This window comes from Triturus cristatus, chromosome 11 (assembly GCF_964204655.1).
Source record: "Triturus cristatus chromosome 11, aTriCri1.1, whole genome shotgun sequence".
NCBI classification, from domain to species: domain Eukaryota; kingdom Metazoa; phylum Chordata; class Amphibia; order Caudata; family Salamandridae; genus Triturus; species Triturus cristatus.
Window position 1 is genome coordinate 224,403,829 of NC_140594.1, and position 25,829 is coordinate 224,429,657.

General features: G+C 46.1%; 1 protein-coding gene across 2 annotated transcripts in view; it reads left to right on the forward strand.

Annotated features, from left to right (window-relative positions):
* Nucleotides 1–25,829, forward strand: part of TCHP (trichoplein keratin filament binding) — a 413,518-nt gene that overhangs the window by 219,273 nt on the left and 168,416 nt on the right. For both annotated transcript variants that reach the window (XM_085633293.1, XM_085633294.1), the window contains exons 8-9: nt 5,164–5,230; nt 24,096–24,268. In XM_085633293.1, coding sequence (XP_085489419.1) covers nt 5,164–5,230; nt 24,096–24,268 — 240 coding nt within the window. The remainder of the gene's footprint in view (nt 1–5,163; nt 5,231–24,095; nt 24,269–25,829) is intronic.

The following is a 25,829-nucleotide window of genomic DNA, read 5'->3' on the forward strand; positions in this document are numbered from 1 at the left end:
AACTTTCATTTGGACAAAACTATGTAAAGATACTCAAACCCTTCTGGAAACCTTAGGCTGCTGTGGATTTTCGCAGCTGGTCACTAACCCCACCCACGTTGCTGGACATATTAGATGGCATATTCTCCAACGATCTACGGATCTAGGTGGGAGTGCCTATACCTCTCTCATGGTCAGATCATTATGCCATCCCCATTAAACTTCAGACCACAGCATCAAGCACTGTCTTAGATGACAAAATGATAAGGGAGGAAAAGAGAAATGGGAGCTGTATCAGTAAGGAGGTTCTTGCTAATCATTTTATGAACTTTCAGTTTTCTGAGCACTTGGATGCTAATTTAGCAGCAGATGAACTTTCTAAATGTTTGTTAGGAGCCATGGATACTTTGGCACCCGTTACAAAACATTATGTAGCGAGTGAAAAACCCTCCATTCCATGGTTTTCTGACAGACTCAGAAAGCTGAGGCAATCTTCCGCAAACAGGAAAGGTTATGGCGTACAGATCTGGCGCCGGCGGGCAGAGAGCTACATAAACGGTGCAGAGGGAATATAAAGCGGCCATTGCCAAGGAAAAAAGACTGTACTATTCTAAGGTTACTGAATCAATTAAATCTTCTAGAGAGCTTTTTAATATTATCAACTCTCTTATTTCCCCCTCTGTTGCTTACTCGTCAGGTCTTTCTCAAGAACTTTGTGACAGAATAGCGTATTTTTTCCGCACTAAAATCACAGATGTATATTCCACCTTGGAGGATTCCAATGCTGAAATTGCTATATCTGCTTCTCCTAAATTCCAGTTTAATGTTTCGGTAACCATGGAGGATGAACCGAGGCTACTGACCTTCCCTCACATTTCACCTGAAATGACGGACAGCCTGCTAGGAGTTACCGCTGGGTCTCCCTGGGACGCTTGCCCCCTAAAGGTTTTAAAAATAGGAAGTGGAGTCATTGTCCCCCACCTCACCTCAGTATTAAATATAGCTATTTCCAAGGGGCAGTATCCCACCCCTTGGAAGACCGCTGTGGTCAAACCGCTTTTAAAAAAGCCTTCTCTAGACCCTATGGAATTAAAAAACTATTGCCCCATTTCCTTGCCACCAGTCCCAGCCAAGATTTTGGAAAGATAACTGAACTCTCACCTTAGCCTCTATCTAATGGACTACCAGTTGCTTGATGGCTCGCAGAATGATTTTAGAAGCCATCAAAGCACTGAGTCAGCATTAACAGCGTTTTTTTACAACGTCCGGATCCAGGTTGACGCAGGGTATTCTACCCTGCTGGTTCTTCTTGAACTTACCGCTGCTTTTGATACCCTGACTCCTTTGAGGCTGGTGAAACGCCTCAAGGAGATAGGGATCGGGGGCACGGTCCTTGGGCTTCTTGCCTCCTTCCTCAGTGAGCGGGCACAGATAGTGAAAATGGGCCAATTCTAATCCTTTGATATGTGGAGTTCCGCAGGGCTCCTTCTTAAGCCCAACACTTTTTAATATCTATGTTGCCCCACTGGCTAAAGCCGTGAGATCCTTTGGATTTGAGGTGTTGTATTATGCTGACGACACAAATTATGGTGTCCATTACCAACAGCATTAGAGAATCTTCCGCAAATTTCAAAAACTGCATGCGGGCAGTCTCATCCTGGATGGTTGAAAACTATCTCAAACTTAATGGGGAAAAAACAGAGATCTTGATTTTTGGTAATCAACACGACATCTGGTCAAACAACTTGTGGCCTGACACACTGGGCAGCTGCCCATCCCCTTTATCCCATCAGAAAAATCTGGGGGTTATAGTGGACACATCTCTGCCCCTGAATTTACAGATTAGCATAACAGTTTCCACCTGGTTTGGGATAATCAGGCTCCTTAAAAATCTCCCAATTCCTTTCGTTTGCATCACGAAAGCAGGCAGTTATTGCCTTAATAATGTCCAGACTCGATTATTGTAATGCCCTCTATCTGGGTATTAACAAAGGCTTGGTGCGACGGTTACAGCTAGTGCAAAATGCTGCAGTGAGGCTGGTGATGGATCTGCCGAAATACCACTCCGTCTCGGCTTCCTTCATCTCGTTGCACTGGCTAACTCTGGATCGAAGAATTCTCTTTAAGACTCTATGCCTGACCCATAATGCCTACTACGACCTAGGCCCTGAGGCCATCTAGAGCTATGCCGCGACCAAGCAGCTTAGGTCTGCTAGCAAGAATCTGTTAGTAGTTCCTAGGTATAAAAAGGTTAGATGGGGAGGGAGTGCCTTTTCCACTGCCGCTGCTAGGTTGTGGAACTCTCTCCTTGATGGTCTATCTGGTCTTGTGTCACACTCTCTTTTCCGCAAGGCCTTGAGAACCTGGCTCTTTACACAGACTTCAGTATGAGTATTTTATTCGGTTTGCACATCAGTCCTCTGCAGCGCCTTGACGGCCTTGGGCTAAGTTAGCTCTTTATAAATGTAATATTCATTCATAATGATCCGGATCTCTATCCATCTAAGCCGTCACCACCAGATGACAACACTGGGTTTGCGAAACTAATCGACAGGGCTGCCCAATTCCACGGGGTCCCCTTACATTCCGACCCCTTAGATGAAGATTTTCTGCTAGAAACCTCAGCACCCTCGCAAAAATCAACAGGCACCCTGACAATGTTAAAAGGCTTGCCAAAACATGCCCCAGAGGTTTTTAAGGACCCAGTCAGAACCAGGGTTTTCAATCCCAGGCTGGATAAAAAAAATACAAGGCAGCTCCTAATCACCCAATTTACATTAAAGGTCAAATTCCGTTAGATTCCCTTGTGGTAACTAAGGCACGCAAGCGTGCAAACTCACAAAGTACAAGCGACAACCCCCCTCCCTTCTGATAAGGAATCCAAATCAATTGACGCATCTGGGAACCGTTTTGCATCGCAGGCTGCAAACCATTGGCGGATCGCCCATGCCCAAGCTTTATGTGCCAGGTACGACAGGGCTCACTACGACGAGCTTGAAAAGCTCATGGAACACCTTCCTGACCAGTACAAACAAAAAGCCAACGACTTTATCCAGGAGGGCAAACTCATTACCAACACCTCAATAAAATGTGCGCTCGATGCAACCGATACCGCATCTCGCGCAATTAACACTAGCATCTTATTGCGTAGACACGCTTGGCTCCGGGTTTACAGATTCAAGCAGGAGGTTCAAACTGCTATTTTAAATCAACCATTTGATCAGGAACATCTTTTCGGCCCTGCAGTTGACACATCCCTAGAAAAGATGAAGAAGGATACCGAAACGGCTAAGTCTATGGAGGCCTTACAGTTTTCTTCCCCTAGAGGCTCTTTACGACACTCCTTCTACAGAGCTGGCTCCAAAACCATGGGTTCAGAACATCCCTCCTCCTCCTACAAGATCCCCACTCAAACATCCCCGAAAGCAGAGGCTACAGAGGCAACAATAATAAAGGGAGAGGTCGTGGCAACAATAGCCACACCCCCTACCACTAAACAGTGACTTCCCTGCACTTACCCCCGATCATTCCACTCCTGTAGGAGAACATCTCTTACAGTTCCTACCTGTCTGGAATTTCAACATAACAGACAAGTGGGTAAGACAAATGATCCAGTATGGTTATTACCTGGAACTCACTTCTAACCCCCCCCAAACATTCCTCCCAGATAGCGTCCCATGTCCTCGGAACATATTACACTTCTCAAACAAGAGATTCTCTCTCTATTACAAAAACATGCGCTAGAACCAGTCCCCTTCCCTCATCAAGGCCGAGTGGTTTACACCCTGTATTTCCTAATCCCAAAAAAGGACGGCTCCCTAAGGCCCATACTGGACTTCAGACTGCTAAACCTCTGTATTTAGTCAGACCACTTTCACATGGTCACTCTCCAACAGGTGTTCCGACTATTTCAACAGGGCGACTTTCTCTCCACTCTGGATCTAAAGGACGCCTAGTTCCTTTTTCTATTCACCCCGCTCACAGGAGATATCTCAGGTTTGTGGTAGATGGTCAACACTACCAATTCAAAGTCCTCCCATTTCGGATTATTACAGCACCCAGAGTCTTCACCAAATGCCTCGCAGTAGTTGCAGCCCACTTAAGGAGACTGCATATCCATGTCTTCCCTTATCTGGACGACTGGCTCATAAAAGCCAAATTACACAGCAGCTGTGTGCAACACACACACACACACAACACAGTTCATCTGCTTCACAGCTTGGGATTCAAAATAAACGTTGCCAAATCCCATCTCCAACCGTCCAGCATACAACAATACCTAGGGGCTACAATAGACACTTCAAAAGCTCTGGCATATCCCAATCCAATCAGGATAAGCGCCATACAGGCTCTAGTCCAAAAATGTCAGCCTCAACACTCACTACCAGCACAAGTGTTGATGTAGTTAATTGGGATGATGGCCTCCTGCATTTATGACAATGAGCAGGGGGGATAACTGCACTTGACTTTAATTGCACCCTTTGATCATCTGTTGTGCCCTCTGGCCTGCTTTTTCTATGATGTCATCTTGAAAAACCAATACATATTTGTTTACAAAAAAATAAAAAATTATGGCCTCCTGCATTCTCATCGTCCCTTGTGCAAGACTCCAAATGCGTTCCTTACAGGAATGTTTTTCACGTCAGTGGAACCAGGCTCAAGGTCCACTAACAGATCTGGTGTTGGTAGACGCCCACACCCATCGCTCTCTGCAGTGGTGGAACACACAAAACCTTTCCAACGGGCGGCCGTTCCTCGACCCGGTTCCACAGACAGTGCTAACCGCAAACAAAAACAAAGTGCAAACATCCGAGCCCAACACCAGATGGCGATCTATGCAAAAGTATACGAATCTGCAGCTTTACATGCCAAGAACAGATGCATACTGGTAAGTAGCATTTTCCTTCCGTGTTACCTCTAACATTACATTTGGAATTTCAACTATACTTCAACATAGGCATGTTCAATGCAATGTTGTCTAATTGTTTTAGCACTTTTTGTGTGCCTTTGTTAAAATGCTCAACTCTATTTCTAGTTTTTGGGACATACTCATATGGATTAAATGTCTTTCTTTGTGCTTTTTCTTATTTAGTTTTTATGGTGCACCATGATGTAACTTAATAAAATGTACTCCATTTTTTATATGATTGTAATATTCTGCCACGTATTGTCATTGTTTTGTAGACGATTTTTAAGCAGACAGTATAATGCTCAACTAAGGAGGCGAGCCCAGCAGATACAGGAGGAGCTGGTAAGAGACCTGAAAAAAATTTACCTATGTATAGCTAAACGGTCTTTCTCATAAATGTCCCTACTTTGGTTGCTTCTACTGCACCAATATATTTCATTTGTAACCTATAGTTGCGCTCTGTCATCCAATGTAATGGTGTAACTTTGATTAATCTGTCTTACATGACAAAGCAACTATTCCATGGGATATGACTAGACAGGCTCAATGCTGTTCTTTGGCCACCATGGAACCTGATTGGTTTTCAAATACCACCTTGCTCTACTGTGTTTCAAATAGCTGGACAGCATTCTGAAGGTGGGCTAAGGATATGGTTACCAGATGCTGCAATATAGGTGGAAAAATGTCTCCTTCCATACTGAGGAAATTTCAGGCCTCAAGCTCTCCCTCTTTACGCAATGACTTGCACAAACGTGGCACTCAAGAGGCAGATGTGCTGTGAGAAATGTGTGCCATAACACAGCACTGAGGATGATCCTGCATTATATGGCAACTGAACAATGGCTGTAAGAATGGCAGAGGGTAAAAAGAAGATCTTTTCACAGACAATGATGGAGTGGAATACCTGGCACATTGGGAAGTATGATAGTGACAGGTCATCTTGTTTTGTGCAGATTTAGATTCTGTATATAGGTTTCCCGATTTATGCCCTTATATAGGTACAATTCACATTGCCCTTATTTGGACATAGAAATCCAGCCCTTATTTAGACATTGTCCGTACAAACCAAATGCAGGCATGGCCACCTACATCCGTCCATCCACGTCACAATGATTTCTTGGAAAACCAGACCCTTAAGCCTTCAGGAATTTCCCTCAGCTTCAATATTGATTTCTCCAAGAACTCATTAAGTATGCATGAACATCTATTCCTTAGGGGTTCATTCATGACGTTCCTCTGCCCGACTTTTACGTCAATACTGACATTCCTAGACACCTTCAAGGTATAAATATACCAGCACTTGCACTGGCAAATTGCGGTTCCCGGAGGATTCGATCCAACCCAGACTACGCGGTTCGCCACGGCAAGTTCCGAAGGAGATCGAGTTCCAGCCTGATGCACTGACTTGACGCTGCCATCCTCCTCGCAGAGAATCCAGCACCAGTGATCTCTGACTTCCCTTGCGGGGGGTTAGACTATCGAGTCCAGAAAAGAGATTCCAACCTCTCTCATTCTAAGGTATGGCGCTGACTAGAACTTAGAGAAACTTTGGACAACTCTTGGCTAAACTAAGATATAGCTAGCTATACTTAAGAAATGGCACCTACTTCAAACCTCGTACTGCACTTAGGTTAGGTACACTGGGGTAGAACAATTTAGAAGCATCAGATGAGTATCACATTTTAGCTCATGTTATTTATGTATGTATTTTGATTAATATATGTCATAGCTACAAACCATGCTATTGCAGTATTATTTTATCTTACTGCTAACCTCGTTCATATTGTACTTCACAGTCTGTCTTCCGATTGTAGCAATTCATATCTCTTGCATGAGAAATAAGACTGTTCAATAAACCCTTTTATTGAAACGCTTGTCTCTCTATTTCTGTGCAATTCTGTAGAAACGAAGCATGTATGATTGACTGAGTGATACGGTTATCTATTGTTTCCACGATTCTGAGACTGTTCCGATTCTAAAGGGAAACAAAGTTGTCATGTTTATGCGGTTGTCAGAGACTAATCCCTTCTTGTATATTCAAGACGTTTCTAGTGACCTCCAAGTTAGCTGGCACACACAAGTAATTAAGTTTCATATACTCGATAGAGACATACTGACCTTAGTCATTTGTCAAATTTATAGTGTATGTTATTCCAATGCACAGAGCCTATCAGGGATATAGGAACTACACTACAATCTTGTAGCAGCCTTTGCCCATATCCTCTATTAGGACAGTGAAATGAGTGTTCCCGGTAGCTGAGATTGGAGCAGAGATAAAGGGTGATGTTCTAAGCATTCCCACTGCATCAGCTGTATAAACTCACTCTTAAAGCCTAACAGGGTACAACAAATATATTTCTTCTTTGAAGCATGTACAGCAGACTTCAAAAGGTTCAAGATGTGGACCCTGCTTAGGAAAATGATTAATCGATACAAGACAACAAAGGTCTCAACAACTATCAGCATATCTTTTTTGACCACAGCAGATACAAAAGAAAAGCAACAAGAGGCACAATCGGAGAAAGATAAAATGTTAGGTTTATCATCTTGGATTTTTTTGCAAGTCCTACTATAGTCCAAGACAAGCACTTATAATAAGTGAAGAGGTTTGACATGGCAGCTTGTTCAGGTGGTCCTGCCTAATAATGTGCCCACTATTCATTTCATTGTACCCATGTAACAATAGGTGGTTCTGCCATGAATCTAAAGCCATAGGACCTCAATTAGTTGTTGAGGCTACCCTTAAATTGAGATATTCTGCTGCATTATGTCAAAGTTGGAACTTTAATCTGTCTTTACTCTGATGGATGGCCCGAAGTAGATGCTGTCCTCTACCTACAGCTCAACCTATTAGATGCTTCATAGTTTTGACGCCCCTGGCTGCTGCTTATTTGCATGAGATTGAGCTTCTTCATAGTCTGCGTTGATTTGAGATCTTAACAATCCCTTCATTACCCCCGGCTCAGAACGGCTTTATAGTCTATGTCACTCTGTTTGCATGGACTGGAAGATCTTGTGCACCAAATCTCCCAGCAAGTGTAGAAGCAGAGTATATTTTGTCATACCATACAACTTCTTTATTCGTGGCCTTTAAGTATTTGTTGAATCCTTCCATCCACTACGCCCACTTCAGAAATCCAGAGGTATGGACAAAGGGCACCAGTAACCCATGTCTTCACTTAATCAGAGACTAATAAATAATTGCCATATATTTACAACTGCAGGATGGCTGAGTGCTCACTCTGCTTGGTGAACGCTCTTTTTCTTTGCCAACATTTGCTTGTTCACCTTTGTGGAAGTTCTCACATTTCTGCTTGCCCTGTACCCATACCAAACACACAGCCGGCCAAAATCTGGGTCCATCAGGATCCTAAGTGGGCTCTGTGCCAGAAAAAGAGTTCATAAGTCACCCGTGTGAGTCTGATGACACTGGCTATCGTGGTATTCGGAGGTCAAGCACCCAATTGGCACGTGTGCTAACCAGACCGAGATAACTCTAAAAAGGACTCTGTTCTCCGCAGTTGCGTCCTGTTCCTGTCGGCACACGCACAGAATGCGGCTGTGGGAGCTGTCTGGCCTTTATCAGTACCTTGTCAACCAGCTGACCTGAAGTCATTAGGGGCTCTGATAATCAGCTATCCACTTTTTATTTTACAAACAAAACCAAAGGAGGTAATCACATTTCCTGATTCTATACATACACAATGGTAGACCATGAAATACTTGATTCCGCTGTTTAGAAGGGATGGTGGACAACATTTTAAAGAATTACCTTTTTGTCAAGAAGCTCATGGTCCCTGTCTTGCAAGCTGCAAAGTGCTCGCTATGAGTTTGTGATGGAATGAATTGTGTGTGACTTAAGTACCCAGTGTTTCAGCTGCGGTTCATTCAATTACTTTCTGTTATTGGATTTGTGTGACTTACAGTATTTGATTAATCCATTTACATTATATGTATAGTGAGTTACTATGAAATTGTTCTATTATATGAAAAAAACCCTGGCTATATATTTCCATCTTTCTTGTAACTGAAATGATTGTGTTGTACTCAATCTTCTCGCCATCTTCTTTGAGCTACATCTTGCCAAGCTACTTCGCGAGTCAAGGAGTCTTGAGAGCACAATATTTTTATTGCAGGCAAAATGTGCTTTTTTTTTTGTCTGTGGGGAAAACCTGCAATCTTACATTTGATATTGCTAGGTTGTCCCTGCTACCATAAGGCTCGGTGGAAAAAAGCTTGAGCGATGGCATACTAAAAAATGCAAGTGGTCAAAGAAGAGGTTATTTTCAAACAATAGGAGTATCCTTCTTTCTCTAACATGACCCCAACAGGAAAAAAAGGCACGGAGATAAATAGAGATACAAAACAAACAACTTAGTTTAGGGTTATAAACATATATAATAGTCCAAGTCAGATTGAGGGCTGCTTTGAATGGAAAGTGCACTATCATTGTGAGGTAATGGTTGATATACAATGAACCAATCAAAGCTAAATTAATACTCCAACCCCAAGAATAGCAAATACAAGCTAATTATGTATTAGTCTATGGATAAGATCCCTCAAATGGGTACATTGCACGCTTCAAAAAATTCAGTTACATTGCCAGAGAGTCACAGTTCTGCAAGTTAAGGGAAGTGAGCTGACACAACCCTAACTGGTGAACAATTTTGCTGATGCGGAATATGATCACAAATCTTTCAAGGATGAATATATTTACATATGATCTTGTAAATTTCAAAATAGCAAAGATCTTTTGAAGTTCTAAATGACACAATGCATTCCTAAAATAGTTGGGCTGACTTCTTTGTAGAAAACAAGTAAAAAACTTTAGTCACATATATAGGAAAACTTCTTTAGTTTAGTATGCGAGTTCCGATTACTGCTGCATATGAAGACAATGTATACGATATTTAAATAAAACAATTATTTACCTGTAGTCCTTAGTGAAGACTTGCAGAGACATTGTGGAGCCAACCTACCCGGTACTCGGTAGATTCAGGTTATGTCACTAGATAACTGTATCTGAGCATAAATTAGGAAGATTTCTCAATCCCTCAAAAAATGCCTCAATTGAGTTTTAATTCAAATGCCCTTTAGAGGGTAACCTGTGAAAGAAGTATTGTTTTCATTACTGAAAATATTTTAAGGTAATATCAAAAGAATATGCAGTTGGTGGCCCTTAATACTCACCATGACGAAGTATGTATTTTTCCTAAATCATATAAGTTGTTTATTAATCTTCTGTCTTTTTCAGACTAACACCCTGACCTTAAAATCTGTTAAAACTCATTTTTATGATACATTGTGGGAAATAAACAACTCTTCTGAAACAATAGAGGAAGAACAATAACCCTTATAACAAAACTGATGAAAAAAACACCAAATGTCAATCAACGCAATTAGTTTTACTGGTTACCATACCCAAAATGATACATTACTCAGGAAATGCGATAGTCCTCAAAATTCATCAACCCTCTTCTGAGTTACTTTATCCAAAATCTGTACTCACTCTAGAAAAGGGGTGAAAACATGCAGTTCGAGGCATATGAGCTGCAGATCACACACTTAGGATGGATCGCCATCTGGTGTTGGGCTCGGATGCTTGCAGGTTGTTGTTGTCTTCGGAAGAAGTCTTTGGTCACGAGATAGGTGACTCCTCCCTTGGACTACAGTGCACATGGGCATCCACTCCATCCTCAGGTTGTTTTTTTCTGCCATCGGGTTCGGATGTAACTTTTCCACTCCAGTAGAACACTTCAAAAACAAGCTTTCGAAGCGAACATTTTTTCTAAAACTACATCGAGGCACCTTCCCTGGACATCGGATTAATCGGACCGTCTCCGGACGTCGACGCGGGCAATTGGACCTATCCGCGCCGTAAGGCCTACGGCTCAAGGAAAGGACGCCGTTTAAAAAATGCCCCCAGTGTGGAGCAAAATTCCCACACAGTGACCATCATAAGGTCTGCAACCTGTGCCTCTCGCCGGATCACAACGAGTCCAGCTGTCCAGCCTGCGCCGCATTTCGATCCAAAAAGACCATTCGGGATCGAAGAGCTTGACGCCATATCATGGCACACAGACCAGCCCCGGAACCAGAGAACATCTTCGATGAGGGTCCCGATGTCCCCGAAGAAGATTCCGAGGAACTTCAAATTATCTCAGAAGCAGACGACTCAGATGACCCCATTACTCCGGGGAAACGCGTGAGTAATACTGCCCCTACCCCAACCCCACCGAAACCAAAGGCATTGGTCAAGACTTCGCCAGCTGGCCCAAGTCGAGACCGAAAACACCCTTCAGAAGCCCCGCCTTCGGGCTCGGCTCCTAAGAAACACAAGCCTTCCACTGGCTCGGTCCCTAGCAAACCACATATCATTGTGCCTTCGGCACCGAAGACACAAGACCTCTCGGCACCGAAACCGGCTCCGGCACCTTCGGTGCCGAAAACACCGAGGCCCATAGACAAGCTGGCACCGAAAGCTCCCAAGCCCAACGACTCAATTTCGGCACCAAAACCTTCATCGGCGCCGAAACCTTCATCGGCACCGAAACAACCGGCTAAGGACTATAATACACCTCCTAAAGCCAAAGACTCTACCGATCACCCAAAACCTCGATCGGAACCGAAAACACCGGCGCCAAAGTCTGTTCCTCAAGACCAAGAACTTTTCCACCCAGACCCAACACAAAAACTGATCTATATTAATCCAAAAACTGGACATGTCACTGCTGTACTTTGTAGGAAACGGAAACCGGATACAACACCTGCCCCAGTTCCTGTAAAGAAGAAGGACTCGGCAACATCCCCAATTCCTCCTTCCTCTCCTGTTCCACCTCCTACCCCACCCCCTCTGCCTACACCACCACTACCTCCACCATCTCCATCACATACACCACCCCCACAGGATGATGATGATGACCTAGGGGGCGGGGGTGATCCAGGTGATCCGGATGATCTTAATAATCTGTTCACAAACCCAGATACTGTACCATTGGACGACTGGGCATACCCTCTCCCAGATATGCCTGACCCTACACCATATCCCTCCAAACCTTTACCTCCAGATAACCACCTGGGGTTTGGACAACTAGTGCACAGAGCAGCGCTTTATCATGGCGTCACCATGCACTCCGATGCACCCGAGGAAGACTTCCTCTTAGACACCTTTGAACAGTCTCAAAAGTCAGTTCAAATTTTACCCATGATTAAAGGGGTCATAAAACACGCCACAGAGGTGTTTAAAGACCCCGTACGGGCCAGGGTACTCAACCCAAGAATTGAGAAAAAATATAGACCTGCCCCAGAAGACCCTTGTTACATCAAAGGGCAGCTCCCTCTGGATTCCCTGGTCGTTTCCAATGCAAGGAAACGTGCCAACTCCCAAACTACAGGAGATACACCGCTCCCGACAAGGAATCCAAACTATTAGAGGCATCAGGCAAAAGAGTAGCAGCACAAGCCGCTAATCATTGGCGTATCGCCAACACTCAAGCCCTATTGGCATGCTATGATAGGGCTCACTGTGATCAGTTAGAAGACCTGATACAACACCTACCAGACCAATACAAGGCCCAGGCAAATGACCTTATACAAGAGGGAAAACTCATCTCAAATGCCTCAATTAAATGTGCACTTGACGCCGCACACACTGCCTCTAGGGCAATAAATACAAGTGTGCTCCTTAGACGCCATGCATGGCTACGCATTTCAGGCTTCAAGCCAGAAGTACAAACAACCATACTTAGCCAACCATTTAATCAGGAACAACTGTTTGGACCAGCAGTAGACACTGCACTTGAAAAAATGAAAAAAGACACCGAGACTGCCAAATCCATGGGAGCATTGCAGTCTCCACAACCACGTGGCTCCTTTCGACGCTCCTTCTACAGGGGAGCCTCCAAAAACACTCGAGAAGACACCTCCTCCACATTCAAATCCTCTACACAAACATCCCTGAGGACAGGATATTTTAGAGGAGGATATAGAGGAAACAACACCAAGGGACGAGGTCGAGGCAGTACCAACACTCGTACCTCTCCCGCCACAAACAGTGACTTTCCTCCACTCCCCCAGACCATTCCACTCCAGTCGGGGGAAGACTCAAACAGTTCCTACCTGTCTGGAACTCCATCACAACAGACAAGTGGGTAAGACAAATTATCCAGTATGGTTACTGCCTGGAACTAACCACTACCCCTCCACACATTCTACCCATGCAACGCTATATGTCACCAGACCATCTTACGCTCCTCAAACAAGAGGTGCTTTAATTGCTGCAAAAACACGCAATAGAACCAGTTCCCTTACAACATCAGGGTACAGGAGTATACTCACTGTACTTCCTAATCCCCAAAAAGGACGAGACGCTCAGACCAATTCTGGACCTCAGACTCCTAAATCAGTACATAAACTCAGATTATTTCCATATGATCACTCTTCAACAAGTACTCCCACTACTACAACAAGACGATTTCCTTGCCACATTAGACCTCAAGGACACCTATTTTCACATCCCCATGCATCCTGCTCACAGGAAGTATCTAAGATTTGTGGTGGACTGACAACACTATCAGTTTACAGTCCTTCCATTCGGGGTAACAACTGCGCCCAGAGTATTCACCAAATGCCTAGCAGTAGTAGCAGCACATCTCCGGAGACAACAAATTCATGTCTTCCCATATCTAGACAATTGGCTCATAAAAGCCAATTTATTCAACAAGTGCATCCTACACACTCACCAAACTATTCAAATCTTACACAACTTGGGATTCACAATAAACTATCCCAAATCTCATCTCCAACCCTCCCACATTCATCAATATCTGGGAGCCACCATAAATACCTCCAAAGCACTAGCATATCCCAGCCCAGCCAGGATAGCCAAAATACAAGCTCTGATCGCAAAATTTCAACCCCAACACTCTCTTCCAGCAAGAGTGTTTATGCAACTCATAGGCATGATGGCGTCATGCATCTTCATTGTGCCTTATGCAAGACTCCAAATGCGTACCCTGCAAGAATGTCTAGCACGTCAGTGGAATCAGACTCATGGACAACTGGCAGATCTGGTGTTGGTGGACAGCCGCTCACATCGCTCGCTAAAATGGTGGAACACCATAAACCTGTCCAAAGGCCGGCCGTTCTTGGAGCCTCTTCCACAAATAGTGCTGACAACCGACGCATCTCTCACAGGATGGGGAGCCCACCTCCTAACACACACCACTCAGGGCACATGGGCCATTCAACAGAAAGGGCTCCATATCAATTACCTGGAGCTACTGGCAGTATTCCTGCATTAAAATCATTCCAATTACATCTCCAGAACAAAACTGTCCTCGTCCGGACGGACAACATGACAGCCGTGTATTACATACAAAAACAAGGAGGCAAACATTCTCTCCAGCTGTCCCAGCTCGCACAGAACATTTGGAGATGGGCCATTCCCCAGAACATATACCTGCTAGCAGAACACCTTCCAGGAGTTCACAATCAGATTGCCGACCTGTTGAATCGACAAACCCAACAGATCCACGAATGGGAACTACACCCACAAGTCCTACTCCCATTCTTCCAAAAATGGGGCCAACCAGACATAGACCTGTTCGCCACACACGAAAACGCAAAATGCCCAACCTTCGCCGCCAGGTTTCCCCACCCACAGTCGAAGGGCAATGCAATATGGATGAACTGGTCAGGCAGATTTGCGTACGCTTTCCCGCCTCTCCCACTCATTCCATTCGTGGTACGCAAACTCAGGCAATAGTCTCTCAAGCTGATACTAATAGCTCCCACATGGGCGCGTCAACCCTGGTTCACAACACTGCTGGAACTCTCTCTAGTTTCACACCAAAAACTGCGCCTCTCCCCGTCCTGATTAACCCAGAACCATGGAGAAATCAGACACCCAGATCCACATCAACTGAACCTAGCGATCTGGCTCCTGAAGTCCTAGAGTTCGTTTACCTCAACCTACCACCAGACTGCATGAATATTATAAAAGAGGCCAGATGACCTACTACTAGAGCCTGCTATGCTGCATAATGGAAAAGATTTGCCATTTACTGCACTAACAATGATATACGTCAAGGGAGGAGCCTAGCGCTTGACCAAGATGGCCGCGTGAGCTTTGAGCTCCCGAGACCCTCGTGCCCTCCGTCGACTATCCTGTCTCTAATCCTGTCTGTATGCATGGCATCGTGCAGATGACTTGTCAGGGAGGCGATTGATGCTACCCGAGGTCGGATCGCCCACCGGGAACCGGAGTTACGCATGGCGGAGGATTGAGGCCTATCTCCGAGGGATGCCAGGGGCTAGAGTTTGCAGGATGCCCGACCTCTAATTGAACAACAGCGGCCAGGCGAGGTGTGAACTACCGGACGGAGGTCCCCATCCTTTCACTTTCACTTTCTCGCCCTTTGTTTGCCCTGCCCAGGGAGTGCTCTCGGCTGCTTTATTATCATTTGGACGCTCTGCACGCTACTCTGGCGGCCCATCGCAGGACTGAGCACTCCTGATTCCTTTCGCTGAGAGAGGGCCGTCCTGTTTGAACCGACCTGCTTGAACCAACCATGTCGGGCAAAGCAGAGGTGGATCGGCTGAAGCCTAAGGCCACCAGGCGGGGAGCCTATACTCAAGCCAATAATATGGACCGCTATGCCCAGCAGAAGGGGTCACCGGGTGGACCGAGCCAGTCGCCGGATACACAGAAGACTGCCTCACCCTTGGCCCCGGAGCTCTCACTGCAGGATGTCATGGGCGCGCTCGAAGGGCTGCAGACTTCGATTGGGAGACAGTTTGATGCCCTGGCGCACAAAGTGGATACCATCTTGGTGGACGTTAATCTGATCCGCGCGGATCTGGGCAAAACAAATGAACGAGTTAAAACCCTGGACCTCAAGACCACGGGCCTCGCTGATGATGTCTCGGAACTACAGACCGAGGTCCGTAAGTTGCGGACCGAGAGTGATCTCGCCGCCCGTCGGCTGGAGGACTTTGAGAGCCGGGCCAGGCGCAACAACGTGCGCGTTATCGGGGTCCCGGAGTCCTCGGACGAGACTTCTGTAGACCTGCTCGTGGAGGACTTGGTGCTTAACCATCTGCAGCCTAAGGGTCTTGGGAAGTTTTTCGTAGTTGAGAGGGCCCATAGAGTGCCGGGTGGGAGGCCCAAGGTGGGAGCCCCACCGAGGCCGATTGTCGCCCGGCTCTTTCATTTTCGAGATCGGGACGCTATCCTGCAAGCATCGAGGGTGACGGGCCCGGTCCCCTTCCAGAACGCGTCGGTGAATTTCTATCCTGACTTCACCCAGCAGGTGCAGAGGCAGAGGCAGGGCTTCCTGGGGGTGAAGAGGCGGCTTCGGGAGAGGGAACTGAAATATGCCATGCTCTTCCCTGCCAGACTACGTGTGGTGTACGAAGACCAAACATTCTTCTTTGAGTCGCCTGTCATGGCCGATGAATGGCTGGACGCTCTGCCCCGACGACAGACGGGAGAGGTCACTGCCGCAGACGGGGACAGTGGCCGGGATGAACAAGGTTGATGTCTTCGGAACCGGACTGACTCGATTTGTCTCTAGCTAATGACTTGAACAGAATGCAGTAAATACGGAGAGTTGTGGGAGGACGAGGGGAGCTCTTTCCTCCCTTAGGGTACTTTTTGTAGATTTTGGGTTTGGTAGGGCGACAGGCACACTGCAAGTTGGGGGGGCTTTGTAAGCTGCAGCAGGGGTGCAGGGTGGGGGGGATAGTTGGGATTTTGGGTTTGTTGTTGGGGGGTTCGTTTCTGCAAGGCGTAGCGATTATTTTCAGGACTGTTCCATGGTGGCTCTTCGGGTGTGGGGTGGGCCTCTTTACGTGTGGGGATGGGGGGTAGGGGTTTAAGTGTTATTAGCTGGAATGTTAATGGTTTGGGGGATCGCATTAAGCGCGGGATTGTTTTGCAATTCTTGAAACGGTCATTGCCGGATGTCGCCCTACTGCAGGAGACGCACCTTATAGGTAACACGTGCTATGCTCTTAATAGGAAGGGTTATAAATTCATAGCTCATTCGGGATTCTCCTCTGGGTCCAGGGGTGTGGGTATCCTAGTCAGAGCCTCGTTACCATTTGAGGTGGACTCCACCATTGTTGACGATATGGGGAGGTTTGTGGCGGTGGCGGGGCGGTGGGAGGGAAGAACTTTGGTTTTAGTTTCGGTTTATGTCCCGCCGGCCACGCAGGTCTCCACGTTTACAGATCTGGGTAGGGCCTTGCTGGATCTCCCGGGGGGTATGCTTTTGGTGGGGGGTGATTTCAATGCTGTCGGCTCTGGGCTGCTGGATAGATACCCGCCCAGAGACACAGGGGGGGCTCAGAAGTGGCTTCCGGACTTTCTAGACACACTCGGCCTGATAGACTGCTGGAGGCTCCGGCACCCCACACAGAGCCAATACACCTTCCACTCCGAGGCGCATGGTAGCCTCTCTAGGATTGATTACCTGCTCACTCTGGCTGCGCACGCCTCATTGGTGTCCGAGGCCAGGCACATGGCGCGTGGTATATCGGACCATTCGCCAGTGTGGGTCAGGCTGGATGTCGGCCGTGAGGGAGGGGGAAGGGTGGCTCCTATTAACCCTTGGTACTTTCGAGACCCCAAGATGCGCAGCGCACTGGTGAAGACAGTTGATAATTTTTTCAAGGACAATCAGGGATCCGTGGACTCGGCTGTGTCGCTGTGGGAAGCATTTAAGACCGTGCTGCGAGGGGAGGCCCTCTCCCTTGTAGTGGCGGCCAAGCGGCGGAGAGATGGCGAGGTTATGCAGGTTGAGGAGGAGATCGTGGCTCTCGAGGGAGCGCTCGAGGAGGAGGTTACAGAGGCCTCACTGCATGAGCTGAGCTTGAAGCAAGCAGAGTATAAGGACCTGGTGACGAATGCCGCTAAGACCCTCAGTAGGGAACAGCAGGGCCGCCTGTATGATTTTGGTGACAAGGCCGGGAAACTCCTAGCTTGGCTGGACAAAAAAGAACGGGTTAATAGAGTAGTGCCGGAGTTGACGGGAGAGGGGGGAGAGGTGATTGTGGAACCTGAGAGGATTGTACAGTGTTTCTCGGACTATTTCCGTATGGTTTATGCCTCAGTGTTGGATAGGCCGCCCGAGGACTCGCGTGACCTCTTGCGTGATATCGCTTTGCCCTGTCTCTCTGACGTAGATAGGGATGATCTTGATGGTGACATAACGGTCGATGAGGTGGCGGGAGCTTTCCGCGCGCTGAACTCGGGTAAGGCCTCGGGCCCGAATGGCTTGCCGGTTGACCTGTATAAGCTGTTTCCGGATAGGGTCGCCCCTCACCTGCGCGCCATGTTCGTGGAGGCGCGGGGGAGTGGGACCCTCCCGTTGGATCAGCGACTGGCGACAATTGTTGTTATACACAAAGATGGTAAACCCCGAGATAAGTGTGCCTCATATAGGCCTATCTCACTCCTTAACGCCGAGCCGAAGATTCTGGCTAAAATCCTGGCGGCCCGATTGATCAGGGTACTTGGAGACTTGATCCACCCAGATCAATCCGGTTTTATTCCGCATCGTAACACTGCGTTAAACCTTCGGCGCCTTCATGGTGTAATCGCCAGGGCGGGCACGCTGCGTGAACCAGCTATTGTGGCGTCTCTCGATGCCACGATGGCCTTTGATACGGTGGAATGGGCATATTTGTGGGCTGTGCTGGCCAAGTTCGGCTTTGGCCATGGTTTTGTGAGCTGGGTGAGGTTGCTGTATGAGGGACACCTTGCGAGTGTGGTGGTAAATGGCCGGGCATCGACTCCGTTTCAGCTTGGGAGGGGTACTCGGCAAGGTTGCCCCCTGTCGCCATTGTTGTTCGCCCTCGCCCTTGAGCCGCTGGCAGCGTGGATACGCTGGCACCCGGATATACGGGGACTTAGATGGTCGCCCGAACACGAGGACCGCATTTCGCTATATGCTGATGACATCCTGTTGTATCTTGCCTCGCCCAAGAAATCACTTATAGTGGTCTGTGACGTTCTTACATCTTTCGGTAGGAATTCGGGTCTCGTCATCAACTGGAGTAAATCGTATTTATATGTTTTGAGTGGCGAGGTTCCACCGATCCCGCGAACTTGTTCGATCCAGATCGCTCAGCAGGGCTTCGTGTATCTGGGGATCTTTATCGCTTTGCGGTATGAGAGGAACCTGCTCCCCCCCCTAGCGCGCCTGCGGCGGGATGTAGAGGGCTGCCGCTCTCCCTCGTTGGGCGCGCTGCCTTGTTCAAAATGATGTCTCAAAATGATGTCTCTTCCCCAGTTCCTCTACGCATTGCAGAATACTCTAGATTGGGTACCGGCCAACTACTTTCGGGAGGTCGAAAGCCTCCAACGAACGTTGTTGTGGGATGGGCGGCCGCGAATAGCAATTGCTAAGTTGACGCTTCCATGGTATGATGGGGGTATTGCGCTTCCAGACATCCGACGCTACTATTGGGCCGAGCGCGATTAATCATGGTCTCTATGGCCCTGTCCTCAGCCCTGGTTATGCCATGGACAGGTGGTTGCTGCGTGGTGGTAACTATCACAGGGCGTTGTACTCGCGGTCCCTGGACTCGTCCCTCACGGGGCCCACTGGGGTGGCGGTGCGTGTGTGGAAAATGGCAACTGACTCGCTGGGCTGGAAGGATAGGCTCACCCTTGCTACCCCGCTGTTTGAATCTGAAAGATTGGGTAGGCTTTGGCATACAAAAGGTTTTGATAAATGGGACTTGATCGGCATCTCCAGCGTCGGAGATGTGCTGATTAAGGGGAGGGTGAAGTCCTTTGAAGAGTTGCAGAAGGAGTATGAGCTGGGGACATCCGAGTTTTTCCGCTATGTTCAGGTGCGTCGTGCCCTCTGGTCAGTTCTCGTGGAGGGTGAGAAGGTGCCTGAGTCCTCTCCTTTGGAGGACCGGATCCTTGATGGCCATATGCCTGAGAGCACGATCTCGCTCATCTACAAGAAATTGATAAATGTCCGGGCGGATATGCTTCTGGGGCTGCGGGACCAGTGGACTAGGGATGGACTTGAGTTGGATGACGAGGATTGGCAGTCTGCTGTTTCCTCTCCCAAGGAGGTTGCGATCCCGTCGCGTCTGAGGCTGGTGCAGCTCAAAATACTGCATCGAGTGTATGTGACGGGGCCAAGGCTGGTTCATATGGGATTCTCTGAGGAAGGCCTATGTAGGAGGGGATGTGGAATGGTGGGTACTTTCCTGCATATCATTTGGGAATGTGGTGTCATCACGGAATTCTGGAGGAGAGTCCATGCAGTGATGGGGGAGGTGACGGGCATTGCTATGCAGCCGGAAGCGCGGTGTTGTCTCCTGAATGTCTGGGGGCCCACTGATCACGATGAGGCACAGACCCAATGGGTGACTCTGGGTAACATGGTCGCTAAGAGAGATATCGCGCGATTGTGGGGCTCCGCGGGGCCCCCCACATTGACCGCGTGGAAAGAAAATATGGACTGGAGTATGCTCAGGGAAAAGACAGTATATTGCGCTAGAGGCCGCCCTCGGAAGTGGCACGCCATCTGGGGGCGGTGGAATCAATACAGGGGGGGAATATGTCTTGCCCCTGATTTGGATCCCCCCGAGGAACAGCTTTCTTCTTGACATTCTTTCCAGCTCAGTATATAAGATGTGATGGTTAATTGACTTCTTGGGCCTCTGCTGTCCCCCTTCTTCCTCTTATCACAGTACTGTGACTGTTAGATGATTGGGGTCCGGCCTCCCCTGGGGGGCTATCACCATGGGCATTCAGTGTTCTTGCCTTGCTGGGGTTTGTTGTGTGTTTGCGTTTATTTAAAAATGGAATCTTTTCACTGCTCCTTTAATGCAATGTGGACGCTTCTCTGTCCTTCTCTACCGAAGCTGCCGAACCTCCGGGTTGTCGGCTGAATAGCTGTGTCCAGACTCTTGAAGAAATAAAGGTTTTAAAAAAAAAAAAAAAAAAAAACAATGATATACGTCCACTGGATGCATCCATCCAGAACATCATTTGCTACTTACTACACTTGCAAAGATGTAATTTAGCGTATTCATCCATACGTCTTCACCTAGCAGCATTAGCTGCCTACTTACAAAATCGACAACACTTGTCATTATTTAGAGTACCAGCGATCAAAGCCTTCATGGAAGGTCTTAAAAGGATTATTCCTCCCAGATTACCACCCTCTCCAGTGTGGAACCTAAATATTGTTCTCACAAGGCTCATGGGTCCCCCATTTGAACCTCTGCATAAATGCGAACTACAGTTCCTTACATGGAAAGTAGCGTTCCTTATTGCTATCACATCCCTTAGAAGGGTAAGTGAGATCCAGGCTTTAACCATACAAGAACCATTCCTACAGATACACCGTAATAAAGTGGTTCTTAGAACAAATCCTAAATTCCTACCCAAAGTCATTTCCCCGTTCCATCTTAACCAATCAGTCGAGCTAACAGTGTTCTTCCCAAATCCAGACTCTGTAGCTGAAAGAGCTCTTCATACCTTAGACGTTAAAAGAGCCCTACTTTACTACATTGACAGAACCAAACCATTCCGCAAAACCAAACATTTGTTTGTTGCTTTCTCTCCACCACATAAAGGCAACCCCATTTCCAAATCCGGAATAGCCGGGTGGATAGTTAAATGTATCCAAATATGCTACCACAAAGCTAAACGCACTCTAACAGTTCCCCCTAGAGCGCATTCCACACGCAAAATAGGGGCTTCCATGGCATTCCTAGGAAACATCCCCTTAGAAGATATTTGTAAGGCAGCCACATGGTCTACAACACACACCTTCACTAAACACTACTGTGTTGACGTGCAAGCCAAACAACAAGCTTCTGTGGGTCAGGCTGTCCTTAAAACTTTATTCCAAACTGCTGCAACTGATACAGGTGACCACCGCTAGGGGAGACACTGCTATATAGTCTATCCTAAGTGTGTGATCTACAGCTCATATGCCTTGAACGGAATATGCTACTTACCAGTATGCATCTGTTCTTGGCATGTAGAGCTGCAGAGCCACACACGCCCACCCACCTCCCCGGGACCTGTATCTGTTCCAGCATCGTCTTACTTAGACATTACACATGGACATCCTTTCTTTATTTTTACAAACTCCATCATTTCCCATCATGGCGAAAAACAATCTGAGGATGGAGTGGATGCCCATGCGCACTGTAGTCCAAGGGAGGAGTCACCTATCTCGTGACCAAAGACTTCTTCCGAAGACAACAACAACCTGCAAGCATCCGAGCCCAACACCAGATGGCGATCTATTCTAAGTGTGTGGCTCTGCAGCTCTACATGCCAAGAACAGATGCATACTGGTAAGTAGCATATTCCTTAAAATACACTTTACACCTTATAAAGGAGTTCATAGGTAATAGTTGATATAAAAAGAATGGTAAAATGTGAAGCTCACAAGATAAATGCTATCAATCTTAGATGTAGCCATATGGGCAACTCAACTGATTGTACAGAAAGATTGATAAATAACCTGCATATGTTGGTAAATATTGTTAAGCATATACAATCAATAAAAACAGATTTTCCCAAAAATAAATAAGGGTGCTCATAGGCACATTGGTCAGAACCAATCCAGTAACCATATCAAAATGCCAGTGACTAATAGAGGTCACCTTATATCTGAATTATAGACCACAGCAGACCTCAGTCAATTAGCCTAACCCAGTGACAGCAATACTCTTTGTATAACTCTCACATAATATCCAAGAGCACATCTACAGTTCAATATTCTAAAGCAACGTATTATGATGGAATGTAAACATGACATTTCAAGTGATTCATGAGACTAATAACGAGACGCTGTCTTGCTAAAGAAAAAACTGTCCCAACCGTCACTACACAAAGCTCTGCATGAGGGAGTCAGGAAACAAGGGTTGTGTTTGATCAGCACGATCAAGGGTCACTCTATAAGCACTGCTCCAGTTAAGGCCACATAAGCGCTTTCTGATTTTCACTGCAAGAATGCACCCAGCACAACTGAAGCCAAAATGCTACAACAAGGCAGAAACACAGGTTAATATACTGAAGTACCAAATATTACTGAAAGTCTTATGAATGCAAGCACTGCCATGCATCTCAATCTGGTCTATGACATCTCACCCCAACAACTGAGTTCCAACGTTACAGCCTACAATGGGAAGTTACATAACTACCTTTTTATAACAACTAGACCACGCTGTAACACAGCTAAATAACATTTTCTGAAACTATGTTCTGCAATACCTGACCTAGTCATTGTAATTCTCCACTTTTAAAGCCTTAGAAACTGGCTCCTGCTTTACCCTACTAAAACATTAAAATTACCTTTTTTGTAGCAGTTTCTTAACCTGACTATCAAACATTTATGAAAACATATTGACGTCGAATGTCAGCAAGAAATGTTGGTGAAACTCTCATTAACCCATAGACAAATGATAATTTCTCAGGTTTGAAATGGGTGCATCTCAAATGTTCCATTAACTATATCACAAGACTGATTCCTGAACCTTTGCAAACTCTTACTCTATCGACTTGGATTATTATACTGTCCTATTCACTGTCCCCCGTGGCATGTGTTTCAGGCAACAACACTAGCCAATTTGCATGTCCTATCAAATGGTGGAATTGGAACTCTACTGTTTTGCACTATGTGGAAATTTCCCCACGCTAATGTACAGTAAAGGTTGTTTCCATCAATTATTCTACAAATGAGTCTGTCGAGTTACACCTTTCATCATTAGAGAAAGCATGATGGAAAAACCTTCACCTCTTTTGTTGGTGAAAGCAAGTATGGTTTTTTTACTAGGAAAAATGCCCCCAAAAGTAAGCACAGCCACATTCCTTGCAGCCTTCCCATCCTGACTGTGGAGGATGAGAAAATTGGGAGGATAAGAAATTAGACATTTTCTGAAACCCGCACCCATGGGTGCAGAGAAGCTGCTGAATACGTAAAACCCATTCTGCAACAAGAGATCCTGATGTTGCCTGAAAAACAAACTGCATCAGCACTAACAGAAAAGAAAACAAGCCATATTGGTATGTTGAGCGGATGCAAAATAGGAGTTTATCAAGGTGCGCTGTTTAAAAAATACAATGCAATATATTTCTTTATGGAATGAAACGTAAATTTTTTACCTCCCTTACTGATAAAACAACACAGCCTAAAAGTATAGTTAATTGCTGCAGGAAATGGACATGCAGATTCTCTCTGCTCTTATTGAGAAAGAAGATGAAGACCAGCGCCTTCGTTCTGCCCGACGTGAGCAAGCTGCTGCAGATGCAGCCTGGATGAAGAGTGTCATTGAACAGCAGTTGCATCTGGAGAGGGAGCGGGAGGCAGAAATGGACACACTGTTTAGGTGAGTTAAGCAGTCTCAAAGTTTCTTCACCACATTATGTTTTGCTATTGCATTGCCATGATATATTAAAGGCTTTTAGTAGATTCTCAGCCAGGCAATGTATACCATAAGTGCCTCTACATAAATTGTCAGCAATAGTAATCTAAGCTAACTCAATCACACCCACTATCAATATCTTTCCCTATCAACCAAGGTTGCCTATGCACTGATAGCAGTACTTAAAAGGGAATTGCATGTCCAACTTGTTGAGCTATATTGCACTAAAAGAGGGTTGCGATATTATTCTTCCCGATTTGCAATAGCACTCTTGCTTGTGTTGACTTTGAGACATTTTTCTAGAGATAAACATCTCTTTTCTGTTACTGTCTTTCTTCTTCATATGCTATATCCTGAGTCTGATTTAGTTACTTAAGATCAGACTGTGGTTGCTGCTTAGGGGAGAGCATTCCATAAAGGCTGTGTAGATTATTTCCTGTAAAGATGCAACACCAGAAACCGCATGAGGAAAAGTGTTTCCTTTGGAGGAGAGAGTATTTTCAATTTAAAAGAAGTTCCATCTCCTCATCAGAACTCTCAATCCAACAACCTTTCTATTCTCCTCACTGGGCTTAATGGCTTTCTGCATCTTTATTGTTCCAAATGCAAAACTTTGTATGAAGCTTCTTCAGCAATATCTGAAGGATCAATGGGTTTAGTGGAAAGGCAACTGGGACTTAATCTATCGATAACAGCACAACAGTCTCTCTTGCTGTGTTGCAAGAAGAAATGTTGCCTAGAAGACATACCATTTCATCTGGATCCCTTTTGTGCAGATGATAGTCACAGAAATAACCCTGTCTGGCTGTGAATCCTTTGTAGGCAAATGTTCTGTGCATGGTCTGTGGTCGAAAAGGAAGAACCACTGTTTTATCGTCTAGAGCTCAGAGCAGTCCACCTTTGCTCTCTTCGCTTTCCCACTATCTCCGATGACGAATAGCATTCTTACTGAAACAGACAACACAACAACTATTACTTAAACAGATAAGGAGGAATAAAGTGGAAACTGTTGTCCCTACTACCTCAGCAAATCAGGGCATGAGTCATGATGAGATGGCTGACATTAAAGGCAAGAGCACAGAATATCACACAGGCTTCCTGATCAGATTCTACGTAGAAAAATATGGGTGGGTTTTAAATGACCTGGGTCTTCAAGGGACCTTTGCAGAATGTGGTTTCTCCATTATTTGATCCTTCATAGATTCACATACTTGAATCATTCCCCGTCGCCTAAGTGGGAGCCCACTGTACAATTGAAAAGCAGTACAGCATAATACACATCACTTATAATTACTTGAAAACATTCTCTTTAGTAACCTACCCACATTAATTTACTAAGAACCAAACTTTAACCAATCAGGTGACAGCACCCTCTAGAACACTCTAGATACGCTTCATATCTCTGATTTACGACCGCACATCCTGTTATGGGAGTCTACCTGAGCTCTGCTCAGTTTATTACCAGGTTTTTTTCTCATTATAGAAGCGCATTCATCATGGAAGACAGTTCTAACCTGCATCTGCT